Source organism: Drosophila innubila, assembly GCF_004354385.1.
Source record: "Drosophila innubila isolate TH190305 chromosome 3L unlocalized genomic scaffold, UK_Dinn_1.0 0_D_3L, whole genome shotgun sequence".
NCBI classification, from domain to species: Eukaryota; Metazoa; Arthropoda; class Insecta; order Diptera; family Drosophilidae; genus Drosophila; species Drosophila innubila.
This window is the reverse complement of record NW_022995376.1, coordinates 4,723,322-4,748,228: the sequence shown is the minus strand read 5'-3', so window position 1 is coordinate 4,748,228 and position 24,907 is coordinate 4,723,322. Positions and strand designations below refer to the sequence as shown.

Below are 24,907 nucleotides of genomic sequence, written 5' to 3'. Positions count from 1 at the left end.
GATTTGGTTGCCATGTCAACACACAATTCGATAACTATAAATACGATAAATTATTTACATAGCAACCGAGTTTTTTTTAAATCAACTGCTGTCGTTGACAAAACAACAAAAATCTTTACGCGAATCTGACTTCAAATTGAAATTATATTTTAAACAAAATGGTTGTTCTGCATGTAAAACGCGGTGATGATAATCTTTTTCTGTATGAAACGAGTGTAAAATCTTCAACGGATTCGGTAATTCGTGAGCTTGTTTCTGTGTTCAATGGACGCCTGAAAATTCAGCGTTTGTGCATGGAAATTGAGGAATTGGCGGAACATGGCACCATGTTGCCGCATGAAATGATTGGCCTCAACGACGATCAGATCGAGGAGCTGAAGCTGAAGGATACATTTGCCGACAGGTGTGTGCCCATGGGTGGATTCAGCTTCAACAAGGATCCCCTTCTCCGTCGGAACGGCCAACAGCCGAATGAGGCAATGCGTAAGGTGTTGGCCAATGCCATGAACGATGCCAAGGCCATGATTGATAAGGTATTGATGCAACAACTGCAACATTTGGTAGTTCTACAGAAAGCTAAACTCATTCTCCACAGAAACTAGTCAAGTCTTCCAAGCCACTTACCCTGAAGATTGTCGAGGAGGCTCTTAACATCCTACGCGGCGCCGTGACAATTGTTTATCCCATGAAATTGCCGCCACATGATACCATTCAAATGGAGTTTGCCAATATGGAGGATCTGACCGGTACTCAGGCCTCCAAAGAGGTCATTGAACCCTCGAAGGCACAGTTGTGGTTTGCCGGTCGTCAAGTTTTGCCCGGCAAACAACTGAGCGAGTATTTGGGACAAAATGACAAAACCAAGGTAATTTGTAGCTGATATTCCCATATTTGTATACCCTTGCAGATGGTATTCCATTTCTGTCACGAAAAATCGACAGCTCAACTTAAATTTCCCTTAAAACTTCTTCATAAATTTCAAACCATCATAACTTTGTCAAAACTGAGCCGATTTTAATGCGGAAAGTCAATTTTATCTTCTTTTGACCTCTTATTAAATTCTGCATCAAATTTGAAAAATATATTTTTTTTGGCTTGACTGTCATTTTTTCCCATGTTTTCACCGTCCATTTATCTATCCAGAATTTCCCCTAGAGACTTTTTATTGTAAACTTCAAACTGTCATAACTTGGCGAAAACTAACCCGATTTTCATGCGGAATGTCAATTTTATCATCTTTTGGCTCCTAATTTAACTCTACATCAAAATATTACTTACTTAAAAAATTTCATTTTTTGTCCTCACTGTGAATTTTTTCCATATGTACCCCTTGACACTTTATCTCAAACTTCAAACTGCCATAACTTTGCCAAAACTTGACCGATTTTCATGCGGAATGTCATTTTGATCATTATTTGGCCCCCAAATTGATTCAAAATTGTACTAGCTTAAAAAATTTCATTTTTTGGTCATCACTGTGAATTTTTTCCATACTTACCCCTTGACACTTTATCTCAAATTTCAAACAGCTATAACTTTGCCAAAACTGGACCGATTTTCATGCGGAATACCATTTTGATCATTATTTGACCTCTTAATTGATACTGCATCAAAATTTTACTAGCTTAAAAAATTGCATTTTTTGGTCATCACTGTGCATTTTTTCCATACCTACCCCTTGACACTTTATCTCAAACTTCAAACAGCCATAACTTAGCCAAAACTTGACCGATTTTCATGCGGAATGTCATTTTGATCATTATTTGGATCCCAAATTGATTCTGCATCAAAATATTACTAACTTAAAAAATTTCATTTTTTGGTCATCACTGTGCATTTTTTCCATACCTACCCCTTGACACTTTTTCTAAAACTTCAAACATTCATAACTTTGCCAAAATTTGACCGATTTTCATGCGGAATACCAATTTGATCATTATTTGACCTCTAAATTGATTCTGCATCAAAATATTACTAGCTTAAAAAATTTCATTTTTTGGTCCTCACTTTGAATTTTTTTCATACTTACCCCTTGACAGTTTATTATAAACTTCAAACAGTCATAACTCCGTCAAAACTAAACCGATTTTCATGCGGAATTTCAATTTTATCTTCTTTTGACCCCTAATTTGGTTCTACATCAAAATATTACTAACTTAAAAAATTTCATTTTTTGTCCTTACTGTGAATTTTTTCCATACTTACCCCTTGACAGTTTATCATAAACTTCAAACAGTCATATCTTTTCAATACTTCTTTTCACCCCTTATTTGATTCTGCATCAACATTTTACTAACTTCAAAAATTTAATTTTTTGGTCCTCACTGTGACTTTTTTCCGTACCTACTCCCTGACAGTTTATCTTAAATTTAATACAGTAATAACTGAAATGCAAGGTGTGCAAATCTTTTCTATCTTGTTCTTATTGTAATGCCTATTTATGTGCCTATTCCCAGGTTGTAGTTAAGCTTAATCAACTGGGCGAAGGTCCGCCAGCTCGGGAACAGGTGATGACCGAGCAATTTCGTCGCCAAATGATGGCAGCTGAATTTAAACGTCAGGAGGAGCTGAAGGTAAGTGTTCATTCGAGAGAATGTTAAATTCTTTATTTAATATATTGAATCTTACATATGTAGATGTGTGTATAAGTATAAGAATATCTATAAACAGATTTATAGTTAATCAAAAGTGTAGAATGTTAAGCCTGCAATGGTGTTTCCGACCCGTTTTCACCGTGATTTATCTAGATAACATATATATTTGCCTAGATCAGCTAAACTAATTCGGTTTCGAGTATGTTTTGTATATTGCATAGCTACTAAATCGAATAAACAAGGCAAAGTCGTATGTCCTTGTGTGTAGGAAAGAATTTTTAGGTTCTTGATTTGTCTAGTATATATTTGACTAATTAAATGCATATTGCCCAAAGTTTTGGTGCTATTCCCTTTAGGAATCTAGGGGCAAGTATAGTCTATCTGGCTCAGCAGATTCTGAATCGAGTTCCGGTGAGATTATCGTTGGTTTTTCTAGTTATATACTTTCTCAAATATATATTTAATTTCTTTTCTAAATGCAACTCGTTTTTAAATCAAAAACACATCCACTGAACCAGTTATTCTACTATGTGTGATGTGATCTTGTGGTTGCTTAAGCTCTTGAGACGAAACTTTCGTTGACTATATAAATATATAATATCGTTTCGTTATGTAAATATCAATATATGCATACTATTTTCGTAAGAAGAATTGAAAGGTAAAAAGAAAGCGGATGCCAGCTAAGAATAATGCTGAAATAAGTATGCAAATTGATGTCGTTGCTCTTCCTATTTTAAATATATCGTTATATACTACATATATGTGTAGATACATAATAAACATTGTATAAATGCGTAGGTAAATAGCGCTGAGTAGAAATTAAATTCAGTTCCCATTGTACAATGCACAGGTCCATAAAGATTTGTAGATTTCTATAAAGTGTAACAAGTTGTAACTACCGAGAGTTAACTTATAGTATAACTAGTGGTTTCTCTGGCACATCACACTTGACTGCCTTCTCGTCCTCGTCATCCACAAAATGCTGTTCACTTGTTCCCGAATCTCCAGTCGGACTCAACGGTATGAGGGACTTTGTGCTGCCCACCATTTCATGGTTATCTAGTGGATGTCCCGGTTCAATCGCTGGATCCAATCCCGATTGATGGTCCAAATCCACAGCGTCATCGTCGGTATCGTAAATATTATCGGGCTGCTTGGAGCTGGGATTGCCAAAGACATCATCATCGGAATCATCGCCAGCGCAAACGCAACGCATCTTGGCATCGTCACCCACCTGACAAATCAGTAGGAAATCAGCACTATTTTCTGCATGAAACCGCAGTTGACCTACCTTCACGGATTTGGTAATGACGCACAATGAAATGGAGGATATCACAAACAGCACAATGGGCACAATCAACGAAACGAGCAGCTCCCGATAAACCTTATCCAGATCGTAGCGTGCAACCACAAATTCCACATTTGCATCCTGAAATTGAAATTTAAATATACAAATGAAACCTGATCTCATTTTTTTTTTAGTTATACCAACTTGTACCTTATTGTAGTAGCATTGATAGCGTGACTGTGCCGTGTTGTTGTCCCCATCGTTGCCATAGCGTATCACAAAGTCCTTGCACTCCCCTCGCAGCGTATTCACGCAACCCTCCAGATTGATAAACAGTTTCTTCCAGCTGTATATGGTCAGATTGGCCTGATTGGGCAGAAACTTTTGTTCCGGATCCACAGATCTGGTGCTGTTTTCATAAATGGCCCAGAATTGTGTAAAATTCATAAATGGCGCCGGCAACGTTTCATGTTCCAGCAGAGTTCCATTCACACAGTCCGTGGCGCTGTCAGGAGAGGATTAGAGTATTAAAGTTCAACTATTGGATAATGCCTGCCCAGAACTTACGTTATGCGATTGTCGGATTCACGTGTAACGGTTGCACAGTTGGTCAACAGATTGCCATCGTCTTCCTTCCAGAATTCGGTGGGCTCAATGCGCACTCCATGCTCCTTGCCACGTGCCTCATTGAAGGCCACCGCATTCTCACAGTCTGCGGCAATCACATTGTCTTCCTGCCCCAACAAAAAATAAAATGGGATTATTAAAAATTTTATATAATGATAACAAGTTTTAACCGGAATTAACTGACTATCGAGCATAGGAATTTCAAGATTAATTCCCATTTTAAACTCACATGCATGATAAGCGTATTAACATTGGCTGTAGTTATGCGGGAGCAATATCTATCACAGCTGAAGGGTCTCCTAATCTTGGTGCAATGCACGCCGTGACACTCAAAGAATCCATTCAACTTGGTGTTATCCTTGGCCGAGTTTATCGTCGGTCCATCCGGCTTGTGATGGCACAAAAAGAATTCGGACATGTTCTTACAGTGACCTGAAGAATAAAATAAATATTAAAATAATTAAATATATACATACTCCGATAAATAATCCGGTTTTAAAAATTAAGAATATTCAGCTTAAAAATTTTTTATATTAATAGAACTTAGAAAAAACAAAAATACAAAGTTTTATTGTGTAACCAAGAATTTTTCTCTAATTTTAAGAACCTTTCTTTTCTTATAACTGTGTGAGAATTGTTTCTTATTTTAAGAACTTTTCTTTTCTTTAAAATGTCGAGAAGCAACACTTTTTTTTTGTCAGTGTATTCAGCTTAAACATTTTTTAAATAATAGAACTTAAAAAAACAAAATTCAAAGTTTTATGTTTTTCTCTAATTTTAAGAACATTTCTTTTCTTAAAATTGTCAAGAATCAACAAACTTTTTTTGTCAGTGTAGATGTTGTAAGTAATAGATTACTTGCCATTGGAACAGTTGAAGACGCCGCGTATATTGTTGCACACGGTACCATTGTTGCAGTTGAACTTGTTGAGGCGACTCAGGTCAATCTGTGGCGAAAAGAGAGAGAGAGAGAGAAATAATGAGTTGAGATTTTTGCATGTGCTGTCACTCGAATGATCATAAAATTCTGTCGGCGCCAGGCGACAAAGTCTTGAAATGTTTGTGCCACATTAAGTGGCAGCGTGCTGTGACTCACTTGCCACAGCGATGACGTCTACGCTCTGAGTGTGATGAAAGGAGGGGGAAGGGGGAAGGAGGCAGCAGGACACTTACCATGGCACAGGAGGTATTCGTAACTCGAGTGCAGTTATTGAGTTGGATATCGGTGCCATTGCGTCGCACCACCGAGTGGATTTGGGGACAGAAGCCGCTGGTGCGTGTGAGACACCATTCACCACACGATGCCCAGGGACAATTGTTGGGCATCTGCAGGTCCACGGTCTGGCACATGACCGGATCCAGCTCAAAGCCCGACTTGAAGGCTCTGACACAAAACCAAAAAATTAAAAAAGGAAACATGTATTTAAATAGTTCAAATTGTAGAGCAGTCTACTCACTTTAAGGAAGGCGAATAAATGGCCACGCTGAGGTAAACGATGGACACGCAGGATAATACCATGGTCAGCTGACAGAGGCAAATGGCGCGACAGATTCTCTTGTCCTGCTCGGGTATCAAACGTGGTTTGTCCTTGCGTCTCGCCATGCTTGGAGGGATCTAAAGGGATGTGAATAATCCGTGAAGGGGAACAGTTACGACCTGTTGATTTTTCACTACCGAATTCAAGCTGTATGGATTTTAGTTCGACAAATAAGCACGAACTAAGCGGGATAATTTGGAATTGACGGGTTCCCAATTTCTTTTTTCCACTGTCCTTTGATGTGGTCGAATTTAGCAAAAGACTTTTTGTTTTCCCTGTTAATCGTTTTTGATCCTTTGGTGTCCTGACAAGGATGGCTTTTGATTTCCTTGTTTTATTCTACTTTTTTTTACCCTTTTGGTGCGTTTTTGAAGTTTAAAGTCCTGGAATGCGGTTAAGATAAGCAGAAAACTTGTTGATTTCCCTACTTTTCCTCGACGAATACTTCATTTATTTCCTTCACCTTTCTTCGAGCTCTTTGGATTTGGATTTTGATGGGCTTTTAGATCAAAGGAAGCGAAAAAACCTACGACTTGTTGATTTTCCTAGTATCCTAAAATCCCTACTCCACTTGCTCCTAGTCTGCTTTCGTCTTCTGTTGTCCTTTCACCCAATGCCGTTTTCAAGGTGACTGCGTTTGTTTGCTGGGTTGGCCGTAGTGTTGTTCTTGGTGTTGGAAGGGGAGAGAAAGAAAGGACTCCGAGGTCCTTGGGGTTGGTTTGATGCGATTCGAAATGTTTTTTTTATTTTGTTTGTTCTATATTTGTGGTTTATGTCACTTGTCTAATGTTGCTTTTGCCAGGTGTCGCATATTTTATGGATGAACTGTAGAGTTGGTATGGGCTCTAATTTTTGATAGGTCTAATCGTTGGGTTTGATAATTTCGGTTTTGAGCGGATTGCAATTCACGTCCGTCTCCTGTGCGTGCTGAAACAATACTGACGGGACTTCTTGGCCAGGGCTGGGAATCGGTCAAAAAGGATTCGAATTCGGTTTCGGTTTTCTCTGCACTGCGCACTTTTACTTTCACCAGCAGCGAAAAAAACGAAAGTAAGTGGCCAAAACAAACCCCAGAGTTTGGGAAACTGGCTCAACAAATGTTAATTCTCCCTCCTCCCCCTCTGCACTCTTTTTCCGCAATGACGCCTGCGCTGTAGAGAGTGAGAGAAAAACTGACAGAGAGAGAGAGAGAGAGAGAGGAAGAGAGCAAAGCTTTTTCTTCTCCCCCAAAAAAAATAATAAAACCAACTCTCAATTTGTTTTTTCTCTTTTGCTTTCTTTTTTTTAAGTGTAATTGTTTTATTATTAATTAGGCCGTTAGCTTGTTAAATTTGTTTATTGATAAAGACACGTTAAGTAAAAAATTTTTAATCATTTTTGCATTCAAATATTTTTTGTATGATTTAAAAAAATTCTCATAAGCAACGTGCGTTATATCGGTTCTGCTATTAAGCTATATCTACTCGATATATATACATATATACAGCTATAATATTTATATATATGTATATATATGTTGCACATATTGTATATACTTGTTTAATCCATTAAATGTTCATTGGTTTTTTACATAAGATTTTTAAAACTATTTCGAAAATGTCGGAAAGTGTATTTTGTATTTGGGTGAATATTATTTTCAATATATTTCATTTTATGTTTTTTAAATTTTTGGTTCTGCTTTCAATGGTTTTCAAAAGTGATTTTTATCGAGTGTTACAGATCAGAGTGATTATACCAATGTGTTTTCTAGCTATATGTATCTCTGATCCGTAGACGACGTTAATTGTATGTCTAGAGTTATATAATTTTGGTTGATTTCTTTACTTAATATTTTGTTTATGACTACTATCACAATTTTTTGAAAACAAGCATTATTTTTTTCTCAGTATTATGTGTGGAAAGGTCGAGGAATTTTGTTTCATAATGCTCTCTATATAATAGGGAAAATTGCGGAGCATCGATTTCCTTGTTTTTTTTTTATGTTGTTGTTGTTAAAAGCGAGCGAAAGTCATAAGAACATAAGCTTTACATTGGAACTCAAGTTCTATATATATATATAGATGTATATAAATAGCATAACAATATGAAAGCAGATTCTCAATGATGTAATAATTAATAATAATAATTATAATTAGTTTTAACAAATTTATATCTTTATGTATATTGGAAAATTGTCAATCTCAATGCTCCGCTATAAGTACATGTCCTATATAGTAATGGCAGATGGCTTTTAAATATTATTAAGTATATTTATTAAGCTATGTTGTGTATACGTGTGTGTATGTGTGTGTGTGTGTGTTTGGTACAGACTACAGTATTAATTTACTAGTTGTTATTAAGAGCGTTTAACTAATTTGTTTGCTAGTATTCCATTTCATCATCTTCGTCACTGTGACACAGAAGTTTGCTAAAAGAATTGATATTGGAACAAAAGTTCTTGAATCTTTACAAATCGAGTACAGAGGAAAGCAATAGTTAAAAGACTAAATAGTTCAGTTAATTACAAATACTATATATATGATTACAAGTACATGCCATATTGTTATTTTCTAAACGTGGCCAAAAGCAAATATATATTTTTAAATATTTTCTAAAAATAAAACATGCAAAAATTAAAACTTATTAACTAAATAGAGCTCGAATCATGCTTTATTGTAATATAGATAGTAATAAACAGATCAAACTATATGAGAAACTGAGCTGCAAAGCCTTAAAATCAGAAATTTTAAAACAAATTTTGGTAATAACAATATTATTTACTATTTTCTATAAATTTTGTATCTTCTTTTTATATATATTAGAAAGATTCTATTTTAATAAATTTAGATAGTTTTTAGCAAAAACCTCGTTTATCGGATTCAGTTCAGGATCAGTTTGCAGCTTTGTTTAAGAATAAGTAAGATACAAAATAAACTGAGCAATGTGTTCTGAATGATATAACATAATCAAACGGACAAGTGCAGATTTTCCTATATGGTATATGGAGATACCAGAGAGAATATTTAATTTATTACTTTAGCATATAGTAGTTGTATATATTAAATCTTGAATGCATTAATAATATCAGTTTTGTGCTTATTTTTTTTTTTGAAGTCTTGTTGACATCTCAAAATGGGTCCCGATTTTAAACCCGAGGTGTGCTCTATCTAATTATCTAATCGATATGGCAGCTTTAAGCTGAGATCGTCTAAAGGCGTGGAATGCGCTTATAAATTTTATGCTAAGGACACTTCAAGAGTAACGTGACATTTTATTTTTGGAGAGAGGGATGTCGTGAAAGTGCTAAAGTTTAGAAATTTACTTAGTTATATTAAGCAATTTGTGCCACTTAATGTAGTAGACTCTAAGAACAAAGTTTGTTATCCCATGGAGAATCTATCCTAAGATGGGAGATATAAATTCAGGCACTGTCAATTCAAAATACATTCAAAGATAACGACTTTTCCGTATTACATTTCATGCAGTTAACGATCCTGAAAATAATTTAACAAGAGAAGAGAAAAAAGAGAACGGAAAACGCATGAAAAGTTTTTCAAATGAAACGAGTTTTACAATAATAAATAGTACATGATAATTTTGATCAACTTAGGTTCGATTCAAGTCCAATAATTTTACATTAACAATCGATAACAATATGAGATACGATATACGATACGATTTAACGATTATTTTTGACAATCTCAGTACAAGGCACAATGGTTAATTATCGAAAATAGTTATATTTATATGTTTGTGAGTGTGGCAGAGTGTGTATGTATGTGTGTGTGTGTGTGTGTGTATGGTTTCTACTACATTACGGGGTTTGGGGGTTAGGCAGTATAAATATTGTTGTTGTTTTTGGTTTTTGTTTTGGTTATTTTCATGATGAAAACATAAAAACTAGATGCAAGACAGAGACACAGCGCTGGTCATATAAATAAACTCACTCTTCCTTGGTTGGAAACTTTTCGGCATAGACGCGCGATGATTTATTGCACGCCTTCTCGCAGCAGGGACAATACCAATAACTAAGCACACCTATCGAGATGGCAAAGAGCACATTCGGTATGATCAGCGATAATACCAGATGGTATAAATTATTCTCCCACGAATAGCGACCAATGACAACCTCCGGATAGGCGCGACTGTAATAACAGGGAAATGGCTCGCCAATATGAGAGAAGCTGCAAATGCGAATAAAATTCAATTAGGTCGGAAAGAATACATTAGAAATTTAATATACTTAATAATTTTATAAGAAATAAATAAGTGAGCTTAATTTTTTTAATCATAAAAATAATACTTCTTTTTTGAAGAATATGTGAAAAATAGAAAGAAGCCTTTAAGAGAATTTTATAATAGAAATACTTAAACTTACCCATATTGCCGGGCAAACACACTGCAATTGGTCGTGGGCGGATAACCGCATCCCTCGGAATTGATGAGAAACTTTGTATAGCTGACATCCCAGTTGACTCTCTCCAAGTCTCGAGGATTTCGCTCCCATTCGCTGAATGGAATGCGCGTATAGTTGACAAACAACTGATGGCACCTGCAATCAGAAAAAAAAACACACTTAATAAAAACTGTTTACAAAAAGAGTCTGATAATTGGAAATACTTTGTGAGTGATGAGGTGCAGCCCTCGCGACAGGAGCTCCAGCTGCAGTTCTTTATGCCCTCCGCATAGATGTGATCTATGACAACGCAGGTCACCGGCACCGGATCATAGTCTGCGATTATTGTTGAGATGGCGGGATCCACGACAAAAGGTATCAGGAAAAGGAATGTGAACACTGACAGTATGGCAGTCGTACCTAAAGTGGGGAAGAAACAATTATAAATGAAAAATAGTAGAAAAACATAGATTAGTGACATTGATATTAACGCGATAGTGACAAGGAAATCTTAAATAACATAAAGAAATTGTAGTAAAAGTTTTTAATTCACTATCTTATCAAACGCTTTTGAAATTTTAGCAAGCGTAATGATTCTAATTTTTAAATAAAAAAAAACTGAAATAAAATATATTTGTTGATTTAATTTAAAAAAAAAAAAATTTATTTTACATAAAAAAATGAAACTTTTAAATAAAATTGCATTTAAATTTAGATTTTTGACATATATTGTATTTAAAAGTTATTTTTAAATTTTTAAAATACTTTTAACCCCACCCGAATATTTCTGGGATACTTTCATTTATCCCGATCATTTTTGGATCACTAGTTTCTAAAACTTTTTAAAACCACTTTATAATTGGGTCTTTTATGAGAATGTAACTTGAAAAGTTTCTAAAAAAAAAAGTTAATAGCATAAAATTAAAAACTTTAATGAATCACATACTGTCACCATTAATAATTTTGAAAGTTTAATAGATTGAAAAGAGTTAACTTAATCAGAGAGTTGTTGGGACACTTACCAAGGCACACGGAGGTGTAGAACTTTGCCTTCTCGAGTATGGTATCGATTTCGATCTCTTCGCGCTTGGCTTTGATGGCATCGACGCAGCCGCTGCCAGGTCGAATGGGACCGTGCGATTGGCAGGAGGATCTCACCGAGCCCGATATCGATCCTGAACCCGAACCAGATCTGCTGCTGCTCAGGCTCATTTTGCTGGCCGAAAGAGTTTGAGCCGAGAGCGTTGGACTTGTCGGCATCGACGTTGTCGTCGTTATCGTTGAGCTCTTCTTCATTGTCAGTTATTTGTTGTGAGTGTGTGTGTACGTGTGTGTGTGTGTACTTGTGTGTGTAGGATTTGTGTATGTGTTTGTTTTTATCACTAAAAGCCTTAAAAATGAACACCGCTAACTTTGCTGCACTCTAAGCCTACAACAATAAACAACTTTGGGAGAAATCTCTATCTTCTCTCTTTTCTCTCAACTGTCTTAGCCTAATTTAAATTTCCCCCCTGCGATCTCTCTTCCACTCGAGTGTGTTGTGATTAGGCTAACACACTCCCCCTTATTTAGCCCTTCTTTAAACTTGTTTCTTATATTCGTTTAAGCCGAAATTGAAAATGTTTTATCATTATTCTAAGTCTTAATTTTTTTTGGTTTTTAAAATTGCAATTACCTCCTTGGGGGTATTTATTTTATTGTTTAGTTTTGTTAGCTAAATTTATGTTTTGTTTGTTTTTAAATTTAGTTTAAAGGTTAACTTGTTCTTTTAACCAGTTTCGAGATTTTCTTTAGTTCTTTCTTTTTTTTATGTTTTGTTCTTTAGTTTTGATCACGCATCCCTCCAAACCGTTTTGACCTTGATTGCTTCTTCTTCTTCTAATGGCTGATTCTAATTCCCATTGTGATGTGTCCTTTGTATAAGTGTGTGTGTTTGTTTGTGTGTGTTAGTGAGTGCATTTAAATTGATTCTCTATACATGTTATAACTTAGCGTTAAATTAACAAGCTTTCAACACAGTCCATGCCCTACACTCTCTCTCTCTCTCTCTCTCTCTCTTGCTCTAACTATCTTTGTCTCACTCTCAAAATACGCTCAAAAAATATAGAAATTATACTAATATTGTCTTCAGATCTTTTGTTGTATCTCTAGAGAATTTCACGTGCCTCTTGTGATTGCTGTTAGCTCAGGAGTGTCCTTGCAAAGCCTCCTAATTTCTTCTGCTTCTTCTTCTCCTACTTCTTTTCTGCTTCTTTGTTTTCTGAGGCGTGTGTGTTTTCTGTTTTGTGTGTGGTCGCGTTGTTAGAAGTTCGATGGAAGGATTACAAAGTGCTTCGAGTGGTTACGGTGCCCAACTCCATTACTGCAATGCGAAGACGCCCGTCTGATGCACCGGACTGTCTTCCTGGAGCAGAGGAATGCCTGCAAAAACGGATCAAAAAAAAGCGTCTTAGAAAGAGAAGCTATTCAGATTAAAAGGGTACTCGATAGGTCGCTCCTAACTCTACATTGAGCATAAGTTATAGCAATATTGATAGGCTCCTAGGTCTACTTTAAGGACAGCTACCAAGTGATAACATTTAGGAATGATTTACCCATTAGTTTTCAACCCGAGCAACGTTTCAAATGTATGTAAATGGCTGAAAAGTCAAACACACAAATATATAATACGTAAGAAAATAATTGTGGTTTTGGTATTAAACATATTTAAATTAAATAGTATTGAGCTTTAATTAATAAAAACTTAATTGAACCAAGGATAAGACATTTTTTTAACTTAAAAGGTGTATTACATTTTAATATTACCTTACTTAAATGAATTATGCATTTATTTCAATGTATTTCAGTTCAATATTTAATTATTATTTCATAAATACAAAGTATTTTATAATAAAATAGTTTGTTTTTTATATTACTTAAATATTTAGAATTTTCATATTTAAATTAAAAAATTCGTTTTTTTGGGCAACCCTGTTTAGATTAGCGGTGGGCAGCCAGAAGCTCAATTTGCTCACAGAACTCAAACAGTTATGTTTTGCAAATTGTCGTCACAATGTCGAACTCTTTATGTCGATGAGAAAAACTACAACAAATTATTTATGACCCCGTAAAAAAAACAACCTTTAACCTATTATATAAGACCCTTATTGCAAAATTTGAAGTCCAGCGCTATTTTAGATTAATAAATTTCATATTTAATAACTAGTTAAATGGAAAATTAGTGTTATTTTAAAATTTCCGAGTTATTTTCTGTGGGTGTAGTCGGTGTTTTCGTGTTTCGTGTAGCTTACGTGACGGATCTCATAGGGCCATGACTTCATCGCCACCGCCTCCACCCATGTCGCCGTTGGTGGGTGCGCCGACGTTGTTCTTGTTCAGAATGGTGTCCGTGGAGACGCATCCCTTGAAGCGCATCTTGGCATCATCGCCCACATAGACGGTGCTCTGGCAGAGTATTAGCACCGAGCAGGAGACCACGAACAACACCGACGGCACCACCGACGCGAACACGAACTGGCGATAGGTGACCTCCAGATCGAAACGGGCCACCACAATATCCTTCTTGGACGGCGAATAGAAGCAGGGGAATCGGGCTCGAGCATTGTGATCGCTGCCATCGCGTCCGAAGACCTTGAGGAATTCCTTGCACTCATCCTGCAGGGTATTGACACAACCCTCCAGATTGATCATCAGCTTTGATTCATTGGAAATGGTCAAATCCACATCGGGTGGAGCAATTTCCGGCACTGGTATCGCCACGGACACATGCAAATGACTGAGATATGTAAAGTTGGTCAGATCACTGAGCATATTGTGCTCCAATGTGGAGCCATTGATGCAATCCACCGCATCCACACGATCCGAGGTGTTCTTGATGTAATAGCAAGATGTCATGGCCACATTATCACTGGACTCGTTCCACACTTCCTCCAGAGTTTCCGCATTGATGGCATTCTGACATTGCGATAGATACACTTTATCCCCGCTTAAGACCACCACATTCTTGTTCCGGGTCGGAATATCCACGCAACGTCTGTCACAATTGTAGGGAGTACGGATTTTACGGCACGTACCGCGACTGCAGGAGAATAGACCGCTAATGTCCATGCAATTGATCTTGCCACGTCGTCCGGAGCATTTAACGGGTGCATCGCTGTTGTGGAAGATGCACTCAAAGGCATCCGTGATATTCAAGCACTGTCCGGCCGTGCAGTTGAAGGTGCCCGTCAAATTCTTGCACTCATCGTTGATGCAACGCGCCTTATCCGCCCGATCCTGATCAATGCCATAGCACGTCTTATTCGCCGAATTCGTGCAATTCTGGAATGTGAGATTTGTGCCATTGCTGCGTAGATTCACATAGATCTGAATGCAGGCACCGGATGTCTTACTCAGACACCATTCGCCACAGCTGCCCCACTCACAGTTGTCCTTGTTGACGGCCCTTGTGGTGGTACACATGACCGGAGTGGGATCGATGCCGCTCTTGAAGGCCCGCGTCGATGGCATATAGATGGCAACTGTGAGATAAACCAATGCCACCGAACTCAGCACCAGTGTCATCTGGCATATGCAGATGGTGCCACAGATGCGAGTATCCTGCGGTGGCACTATCAAATCCTCACTCAACACTTTCTTTTTGCCCATGTTGCCAGTGGTTCAACTTTCTTTCGACTGTAGATTTGACTTTTGATAGTCGTTTGTGATAGTCTTCAAGTCGAGGCTTAAGCCAATTAGTAGCTCATCATGTTTGGCACAAGTCTATCGATTGACTCGCTGCCTTTGCTTCCTCCCCCTTTTTCGTAGGGAACCCACGCAAATTGTCGCCCTCTGTTATAGCGTGTTATATAACGTATAACTTGCGTATTTGCCAGATTTTCAACTTGGCCAAATTCAAATTTCACACGTTTTTTTTTTGCTCTACAATTTTACTATTGATTTTATTTTTAACTTTAAACCGCACACACACACACACACTTATGTAGTTTTTAGTGTCGTCACTAGCTTTAATACATTTGTATTCAATTTTTAAGCGTAATTGTTGTAATTAACTATTTTACTACTTTTCTATTTTACAGCTACAGTTAAGTTATTTTTTTGCTTTTTCTATTAACTTTTTTATTTTTCTACTCTGTTTTTTCTTTCTTTTTTTTGCTCTGCTTTTGCACACTGCGAGCCCCAAGGCTTCTCCTGGCGCTGGCCTTCCTTGGCTTCGCACGGTTTTCGCACTGCGATTGCGAGTGGAGAACACATGAAATTGCTGCTGCTGCTGTACTGTTAATGCAGCAGCTCGTGTGTTTTAGTCTCGGCCTCGGCCTCGGCTTCTTCCTGACCGCCGACAACATGCCGCCAACGTCCTCGTCGTCGTCGTCGTCGTCCTCTTCGTTAGTTTCAGCTCCAAGCTCATGTATTTCTCTCTCCGTTTTTGAACAAAAATCAGAGCACTGCGCGCGCATTTTTATTACAAAATCAATAGTTCCGCATTCACATTTCGCTTCACTCCTTCACTCCCCACTTCTCTCCGTGATGTGCACTTGCTCCCTGGGCTAATTTCATTGATTAAGCTTAGCGTGACTCTCCGGGTGCATGTGCACTTGCCCACTCCAAACCAAAAGCCAATGTTCGTCCCACTTTCAACAGAATGCAGGGCACGGGAACAGGGACAGGGGCAGGGTCGTCTCTGGCACACAGTGTTGACAGAACAGCTTTTTTTCTGTTGAATCTGGATTGTTTTAAGCAACTTTGTTCTTGCTTTTTTACTATAGTAAAACATATGCAAATAAAATATCTAGCATTTCTTACTTTTTATAATAAAAACTTTTTCTTAGGCTTTGCTTTCCATAATCTGAAACTATTGGATTCAAAAGATATTTTGACGCCAAAATGCATAAACCCTATGGTCAAATTTGAAAATATATCATTGATAACATTTATCTGGATATTTATAAAACGGCTCTTAGTTTATTACATTTTTTTTATACGGTCCTTAGTTTTATAATTAATTTTTCTTATTATATTGTAGTTGATTGTGGATCTTTTAGGACAACAGAAATAATAGGATTTTATGAATTTAACAATTTTTACAATGGAAATCAAAAACAGTTAGTCAAGACAGTATTTTAAAAAATTTAAAAATATATCATTTATCAAAAAAAAATTTACTTTTTATTTGTTAAAACACTTTCTTGACTAACTGTATGAGTATTTTTTTTTAAGTAGAAAAATATTTTTACATTTGCTGTCGCTTTTAAAAGTAGCAATAAATATTAACAGAGATTTATTTTTAAACTAGACATTAATTTATTTGCATTTTACAACAAAATATCTGTTAGTTAATTAACAATGAGCCATTGAGTAAATAATGTTTATTTTTTAAACTATCAAGATGATCAGAATTACACTCAAACATCCTAAAAGAACCATTGAGTTTCTAAAAAAATGAGATGTGCTTTTTGAATAAACATAAAAAAAACTTGAGCCTAAATCAACATATGTTGTTGAATATATAAGCTATTTTCTATCTTTTCCTCCCACTAAAAACTGACAAAAAAAAAGAACAACAACAAGACGTAGTACAATATATAAATATACACATGTATTTCAATTGTTGCGCTGGAATGCACAAAGTTAACAACTTGCACTATTATTAAAAAAATAATTAACAGCTGACAGCGACTGTGAGTGCAACTGTAACTGCAACTGTTTTTGGTAAATTGTCCAGGAGATTAAGTAAAGGAGATTAATACAGTTTAAATGTGGGTTGCGTTTCTGCCACATTTCACAATCCACAATTTACAATCCACATTAGCCTTCCTTGAGCGGATTGTTCCAGGAATCGGATATGATATAAACCGCATTTTTAGTGAGTTTGGGTCCAATAAACGGATTCATTTGGGCTAAATAGCAGCACAGCCAAAAGAGCCAACAGCAAAAGGCCGTCAGCATTAGGAGGCACTGAATCAGCTTCTGGTTCGGCCCCCTTGGTGTTAGAAATGGTCCACCAATTCCAACTGCGGCCCAAATCGAGGTGAAAAACAACATTGGCAGTACGGCGGCTCCCATTTTACAGTCTTTTGTTGTACGTTATTTGTGCGGGCTCCTTGTTGTGGGGGATTTTTTCTTACAATAGTTTCCAGCAATTTATTATTATTCATTCACTTGTTATCTTTGTTTTTATCTGCTTCTTTCTCTTGCTAACTTTCGATTCCGGTTGCATATCGATGGCCAGTTATCGCAGCAGTTGCAACGCTGGCATTAAAAATACAGTGCTGCCAACTTGCTTAAAGTTTCAACAGCTGGGCGCGTAATTTAAAATGCAATAAATTTACTATAAATATTTAATTCTACTGAAATGTATATTTAAGTATACAAGTATGAATGTATTCTTAAGTTAAATGTTGTATACCTTTCGTGACCTGTTTGCACTTAGTTTTTGTTGTATAAATATTTATGAATGATTTCAGATTAGCTCGCTCTCATTTCAAAACAAGTTTTGTAAATCAAAGTAATGAAACATCACACAATGACGTCTTCACTTGATTTTTGGTATCAGCCACAACCATTGAATAATCAATGGCGAGTGTTATTGAGCCAGAGCAACTTGTAATTCACATTGTTGATTGAGGCGAGTTGTTGTTGTTTCAAGGAGTGGGAGAAAATTTAGAATGCGCTCATAAGTAGGCAACACTTTCCCTTCAGAAATTTAAATGATACGCAGACAAGGTCAAAAGTAAGGATAAACCTTTTTCTAATGTCATTATTTATACATATATATTCTTGTTTACTTGGAAATTTAATAATATTTTTACTCACATGAACAAATTGTGGCTTATTGAGGTTTATTTACGTTCCTTCGCACACACACACATTACCAGTTGGTTACACACACACACTAACGTTAACGCACTAGTACAACACCCACACCATACACACGCACATGTCTATCTGCAACGTCGTTTCATAATAAAATGCAGTTGAAAACGTTTCTCAACTCAATTTGTTATTTTTTGAAAATGTTTAACGCGATTTAATGTTGTTAACTTTAGCAGTTTATTTGCAGTTGTAGTACATAAGGCAGCAAGGATTTGATTACAATTTTCTTCAATCTTTCTTTTTCCTATTTTTCCTTTTTTTTTCGTCCTGTTTTTTTTTTACATTGCGAACGAGCCGAGAAAATTCCAAACAGATGAGAATATGTGACGTGCACGGCTCGCGGCTCACATTTTCCTGCTGTTTACGCCAATTCTGACATTTCTCAAGCTCGAATTCTGCTCGCACTGTTGGCTGCTCTGCTGTTTGAGGCAGCGACAGCGACTGCGAAGGAGAGAGCATACAGAGAGAGTGTGTAGGAGAGCACAGCTGCTCTGGCAGGTGCTGTCGAGAGCGCATGCGTTCCTTGGCTTTACGTCATCCACGTAAGAGAGAGAGCGCTGAGAGCTTTTCGGGCCAGGCAATGTGTGAGCGAAAGCTTTCGTTCAATTCTGAGCGACTTGTTTGTAACCCTACCAACTTGTTAAGCAGCCACTTATTGTAGGTGTGCGCACATGCCGAAATTGTAGATTGTAGGGTAGCGCTGTGAAAGCTCTCGCGTCGCGCACGTTGATGGAGCTTGTTCAGCTGCAGCGTCGCCAGTGGCAGTCCTTTCGGTGAAGAGTTCAGCCGTCGTTGTCGCCGTCGCCGTCACCATTGTCGTGGTTGTGTGTCTGCTGTGCTCCTCGCTCGCCATTCATCGCCGTCTGTCGTCGCTGTCGCCCGTCGCCGTCGCCTCTTTTGTTGTCGGTCGTCGAGGTTCCTGCGAAAATGACAAAATGTGGATATAGTTTTTTTTATTTTGAACTTTTGACCCGTACGCAATCAGGTCATAAAATTGGTTAATGCTGAAAAATGAGCCATGTAATTTTGTTTGTTTGCCTTTGCCACAAAACCAGAAAACTTTGCGAGTCTTTTGATTGAAAATGCGTAATCGTAACCTGAACCTTGAGTAAACACACACACACACACACACTCGCACACAGATTCATAGACAGCACGCAACTCTACGTCACAGGACACTGAGCGAAAGAGAGAGAGAGGGACACATGGGAGCGTGGCTTAATGTGTTGCCAACAACAACGTCATACGAGTTATTATAAAAACAATGTCATATTTGAAGTGTTTGCCACTGCTGCTGCCCCCACTACCCCCTTTTCAGAGTACAACTATTTCCAATTGGAATCCAGTTGGTGGCTCCATTGAATCACAAAGCAAATGAAAAATCGTTTCGTGCAAAGCACGAGGAGTCGCCAAGTTTCCCCTTCTCCTTTCTCCTCAACCCCTACGCTCCACAACCCGGCTGTGAAGGGAGGGAGAGAGCAGCAACTCCTATGCCGCATAATTTTGATTGGGAGTGAGAGCTGCCTACACTCAGAAAAGTAAATCGACATTTTCGTACTTAAACAGGAAATATTCAAGTAAAAACGGCATCAAAAGATGACTGAGAGTTCCAGCTCTCATTTCAAATTGGCTTTTCGCAATTCCGGATATCCTCATTTTCTGAGATACTTAAATTATGTTTCGGTATTAAGTCTATAAAAGATCAAAACATAATAGTTTAACTACACAAAAACCTTTTACATATCCTAAAATGTATTTCTCAACACAGCAATCTTAAAATGTTGTAAAAAAAAAATTCAATAACGAACTTACAAACGTCATTTTTAGGATATTCTATTTTGCTGAGTGTACTCAAACACTCTCTCTCTGTGTGTGTGTGTCTTTGTATGTGTGTGTCGCTTGCATGTTCAAGTGTGTGTGTGTGTGTCCAATAAGAATGTAAGCGTGCCAAATGAATTGAAAACTACATGCGGCTCCAATTTTAACTCTCTCTCTCATTTAATCGCTCTTCCCTCTCTTCCTTTTGCATTCTTTGGCTCCAGGCAACTTCGCTGAAGGAGTTTATTACTTTAACGCCCATGTGAGCTCATTGTCGCCAGTTGTTGTTGTTGGTTGTTGCTATTGTTTGTCAGTTTGTCGGTTTGTGGCTGCAGCTGCTGCTCGGCGGCATATTTCCGTTTCGTAATACGACGGCACACGACAAATTCAAGCAATGACCCCCACCCTCTAGCCCACCCTACTGCAGGTCCCACCAAGAATAACAAGCAAGCGAAAACAGCATTTAAGCGTTGTCGAGGTTACATAAAAATATATGTATATAAATAAAACCAACAACAAACTCAACTTAAAATAACGACGCATATCGTTTAATAATAAATAAAGGCAAAGAAACGATAGAAAAGTGTTAAAAATAAAGAAACCATTTTGACAATCATTAACGCGTCTAACGGTATTTTGACAAGCCTCCTTCCTTTCTCCATCCCCCTCTGACTCACAGTGTTACAGCTGCACGTGGCCGCACGCATAGTGTGAAAAAAGAAGAGTGCAAAGGACAAGCATACAAGAGCCAAAGAGCAAGAAGTGAAAATAACAAAAAGAAAAACAAAAATAAACACAAAAATAAAGAAAATAAATGCACACAAAATTGTCCGTCCAGCAAACGTCGTTAAATTCTTCTTTGTTTAAATAAAAGCAACAGCAGCAACAACAAAAGCAAAAGCAACTATCAACAAATGAACTAAATACCAAGCTAAGTAGCTACAACAACAACGTCAACTACAAAAGAAGCAGCAGCAACAACAAAGAGAAGAGAAGAGGCCGTTACTCAAAATTGGCACTCACACACACACAGATAAGAGACGACACACTCACCCACACACACACACTCACACGTAGACACGTACACACATATGCGCAGCCTTTTGCCGCAGTCATAAAATAATCAAGCAACGGCAAAGACACAAGAACTGAGAGCAGGAGGAGCAAAACAAGAGTGTGAGTGAGCGTGAACGTAAGAGAGAGGAGGAGCAGAGCAGAGCAGCAGCGCTGCAGCGTCAAAGTCGTCGAATGCTGCTGACGAAACATCTCCGTTGGGACACATAAAGCAATTAGCAAAGGTTGACGCACACCCGCACACACATACACACACTGCCAGACCAGGGGATCGTTGGTCAGGATTTATGTTGTAGTTGTGGTTGTGTGCAATGCTGCTAACATGCGTGATATGGATGTGGATGTGTGCTGCATCCCTGGGTTATATTTAGACTAATTACGCGACTGGCAAACGCACAACTGCGGGAATGGAACACCCGCTGACCAGTTCCACTGGCTGCTGTGAGAGATAACGGGAATGGAGGCAGCAACAACAAGAACAACAAGAAATCGAAGAAAAAGACAGCTACAAGAAGAAGACACAGAACAGCAAGCAAAAGCAAGAAACGAACTCGAATCTCCCTGTGATATAACTGCACCGTAGTTGTAATCGTATAACGTAATCGTAAATCGTAGCTCTTAGTTATCGTTATCGATTAATAGCTTAACTTGATAATAAGCTAAGCATAAGAAAAGATTTCTCAACACTTAATTAACGTTAATCGCGCACCGACAAACCAATAATAAAAAAAATATATATATATACATAACATATACATAATATATATATATATATATATATATATATCTATACACATAATTAAGCAACTCTATATATATACAATATATCGAAGAAACTACACTCTCTGCCTCCCAACATTAAAATCGCTCCCCGTTTATTGGAATACTTTGCTGCCGCTCTCGTTTTGCCGCCAGACCTGCGCCGATATTTAATCGATAAATAAGAAACCTCCGATCTTGCTAGAGATCGGATCATCACACCTCCAACATGGGAGATGAAGCAGATAAACGCACCACAAAGGAGAAATTACTCTTCTATACGACTGCGTTCTTTATACTGCTCGGAACGTTTAGCCTGTTTGCGTTCCTCTTTCTGGTTCCGTTCGTGATCGAGCCGGCGTTCACCACGATCTTCATGCAGTTCGAGGAGGTGCCGGCTTTATGTGAGACCTACGACACGGAGATCTTCTTCGGTGCCAAGAACTGTTCATGGTCATCGTGTCGCGAGGGTTGCACCAAGGATATCTATACGTGCACCCAGATCCGGGTCAACTATCGACTGAATCTGTATAACTTTACGGACGAGTTCAACTTTACGGAGTATCACATCAATCTCAAGGAAGCGGAGCGTGTCATTCCGCCCGTAAAGCGCACGGATCGCTATGAGCGCGCTCTACGGGATTACGAGTATGATAATCTTGGTGGAGGCGATGTCAACACCATCGACATGGATGCGGATATGGGACCCAGTGCCGGTTCCATGGGTGGTGGTCGATTTGAGCAGCTGAATTTTGGTGATGCCGATGGCTCCAATGGTTATTTAATCGAGGAGTCGGAGGATACGGCACCGGGAACACTCCTAAATGCCGAGCGGCGACCTTTCGACGAGATCTCCGAGCTAAACGAGGGTCTCATGGGTGACAACTCCACCTACTACTATGTGGGGGCGCGGCTCTTTCCGAATGTCAAGGGATGTGGTTATCCGCCCATGTTGAACTGCACCATTTGGTTAAAGCGTTACACAAGGATTGGAATCAAGTTCCCTTGCTATTACTCCAAGGTGGATCCCAGTCTGGTGATCAGTGATCTCGACTATTGGCAGAATACATTGAATTTGGTGTACTCGATGGCCATTCCCATTCCCTCGTTCATCATCTCGGTTATCTACCTGACGTACGCCTACTTTAAGATCTACAATGAGGACGAGGAGACCGCGCCTCTGGACAAGAATGCCGAGGACATGGATATCGATGACATCGATGCTGTTGATGATAGCGATGGCGCTGTCCTGGCCGATAACGTCGCCGGCAGCCAGATCGTCAACATGGACTCGACGACCAATGACAGCTGCCTGGAGGGTGTACTGCCCAATGGTGGTCCTGGCATGACCAGGTGCATATCCCAGGGAGGTTCCATCACCACTCCTGGACATTACATAGCTCAGTCGCCGGTGGGCTCACAGATGACGCCCAATTCGGAAATTAATTCGTTTGGTCATCAGCTGAAAGTGCAAATGGCCGATGAATTGTCCAGGGACTCACTGGAGAACGGCGTTCTGTCCACGTCAAACTCAGTGCAAGGGTAAGGATCGTTGCAAACCAAGCGATCCTGAGTTCTTCTTTTTCTACCATATAAATAACTCCCTTTTCCCTTAAATATATATTAGAAAATGTTATATTTAATATCATATCTTCATTTATTAAGTTCCTCATCTTGATCCCAATATAAATTAATTTTAATGGGTAAATTTAATTTTTAATCCCTAAAAATTAACCTTTCTCTAAATGTGTTTTTCAGAAACTTGAGCAAGACGATGACGACGAGTATCTCAACTCCACCTGGGCCGACGGCGGCAGTCTGAAACGTCAGGCGCATGGTCTGGAAAATGTTAGATTCCGATTCGGAAAATGAACCGCTACTAGAATCGTAGAATTCTAGAATAAATGGTTCACCAAATGTGCCGAGTAAATGAATAATAACGGAGCAAGCAACAAGAAAGAAACCAAAGTATTTCTACACCAAAACAATCGATAAACAACGCATACAACCATGCGGAACCGAACCTGAATACCTTCAGAGCTGTTAGAGACATTTAAATACTATGATAGATTATATTTACCTTACACTACGCAACATAAAACACACTCTAAAATCAACTGCAGTCACATAATATTACGATAGATCGGAGTTATTTTCGAATAAGCTTATCACACACACACAGTCACATTCAATTCTAAATAACAGTACATAATGCATTACGTATTTCCGATATGATATAATATAAGGGAGACAGGAAAGCCGCTTCACACAAGAGGAGGACACTGTTTTGAAGAAGAGAGAGTGTTACTTTAATTGGTACAAATACAATAACAACAAAAGAAAAATGCAAGAAGAAGAGGATAGAGAGGAAAAACTTAAGTACTATATACCTAAAGCAAATTATAATACTTATACACAATACATATACAAATATTTACTTGGAATTATTTTTCTATTCGCAACAATCGGTGACGTCCTCAAACGTCTCGAAATACCAAAAAGCAAAAATGCAAAGCAAAAAATATTAATAAAAACTAAATTTAAAAAAAAATGTGAAAAAAATACAAAACACGCGCAACTTATTTACAAATCAATAAATTGGAGAGCGCCTGAAGAATTTTAGATATTGTAATGCCGAATAAAGTGCTACATTTGCCTCGAAAGTGTGAAACAAGCATTCAAAATTAAAGCAGCATTGTTTATTTAATTAAAAAACTAACGTAAACTAAACTAAATTATACAATAAAGAAACTAATTAAAATATAACATCAAGTCAAAGCCTAATTATATTAAACATAACTAAAATCATAATAATAATTGTTATCCTTCTAATTAATGCTAATGGATAAAAACTCACAGCTTTAACTAAAGGAAAGAGACAGAGGCATAAGATTTTTCTTCTACATATTAATTTTATTAAGATTATTAAATGATAATGATATTTATAGGTACTAAAAATGGT

The 24,907-nt window shown here is 37.8% G+C and overlaps 6 protein-coding genes across 12 annotated transcripts; 2 read left to right on the top strand and 4 right to left on the bottom strand.

The window, feature by feature from the left end:
- The first annotated feature begins 90 nt into the window (after window positions 1-90).
- On the top strand, window positions 91-21,023 carry LOC117788177 (cilia- and flagella-associated protein 298). Of its 7 annotated transcripts, none has more exons than XM_034626852.1 (4): window positions 91-533; window positions 596-865; window positions 2,457-2,573; window positions 3,511-4,059. In XM_034626852.1, the coding sequence occupies exons 1-4, from the start codon at window positions 159-161 to the stop codon at window positions 3,517-3,519; spliced, it is 771 nt and encodes a 256-aa protein (XP_034482743.1). In that variant the 5' UTR covers window positions 91-158; the 3' UTR covers window positions 3,520-4,059. The 7 variants fall into 7 exon arrangements, 2 of the variants coding, with proteins under 2 accessions (XP_034482743.1, XP_034482742.1); XM_034626851.1 differs by lacking the exon at window positions 3,511-4,059 and adding an exon at window positions 20,792-21,023 and having other exon boundaries at window positions 98-533; XR_004617739.1 differs by lacking the exons at window positions 91-533; window positions 596-865; window positions 2,457-2,573; window positions 3,511-4,059 and adding exons at window positions 19,052-19,115; window positions 20,792-20,890.
- LOC117788172 lies at window positions 2,569-6,185 on the bottom strand. Its single transcript, XM_034626845.1, has 8 exons — window positions 5,967-6,185; window positions 5,683-5,893; window positions 5,372-5,456; window positions 4,739-4,941; window positions 4,450-4,616; window positions 4,093-4,387; window positions 3,886-4,023; window positions 2,569-3,828 (listed from the first exon to the last, which is right to left on the bottom strand). The coding sequence occupies exons 1-8, from the start codon at window positions 6,110-6,112 to the stop codon at window positions 3,505-3,507; spliced, it is 1,569 nt and encodes a 522-aa protein (XP_034482736.1). The 5' UTR covers window positions 6,113-6,185; the 3' UTR covers window positions 2,569-3,504.
- LOC117788176 (protein tipE) lies at window positions 7,438-12,481 on the bottom strand. Its single transcript, XM_034626850.1, has 6 exons — window positions 12,456-12,481; window positions 11,445-11,880; window positions 10,647-10,842; window positions 10,405-10,578; window positions 9,974-10,210; window positions 7,438-8,454 (listed from the first exon to the last, which is right to left on the bottom strand). The coding sequence occupies exons 2-6, from the start codon at window positions 11,716-11,718 to the stop codon at window positions 8,409-8,411; spliced, it is 927 nt and encodes a 308-aa protein (XP_034482741.1). The 5' UTR covers window positions 11,719-11,880; window positions 12,456-12,481; the 3' UTR covers window positions 7,438-8,408.
- On the bottom strand, window positions 12,704-16,074 carry LOC117788175. Its single transcript, XM_034626849.1, has 2 exons — window positions 13,713-16,074; window positions 12,704-12,843 (listed from the first exon to the last, which is right to left on the bottom strand). Exon 1 carries the CDS (start codon window positions 15,067-15,069, stop codon window positions 13,723-13,725), a length of 1,347 nt encoding a protein of 448 aa, XP_034482740.1. The 5' UTR covers window positions 15,070-16,074; the 3' UTR covers window positions 12,704-12,843; window positions 13,713-13,722.
- On the bottom strand, window positions 16,996-17,623 carry LOC117788179 (V-type proton ATPase subunit e). The gene has a single exon (XM_034626853.1). The coding sequence runs from the start codon at window positions 17,482-17,484 to the stop codon at window positions 17,227-17,229; it is 258 nt and encodes an 85-aa protein (XP_034482744.1). The 5' UTR covers window positions 17,485-17,623; the 3' UTR covers window positions 16,996-17,226.
- Window positions 21,024-21,128: 105 nt separating the features above from the next.
- Window positions 21,129-24,380, top strand: LOC117788174 (protein tipE). The gene is made up of 2 exons (XM_034626848.1): window positions 21,129-23,487; window positions 23,704-24,380. The coding sequence occupies exons 1-2, from the start codon at window positions 22,175-22,177 to the stop codon at window positions 23,765-23,767; spliced, it is 1,377 nt and encodes a 458-aa protein (XP_034482739.1). The 5' UTR covers window positions 21,129-22,174; the 3' UTR covers window positions 23,768-24,380.
- Window positions 24,381-24,907: the final 527 nt, after the last annotated feature.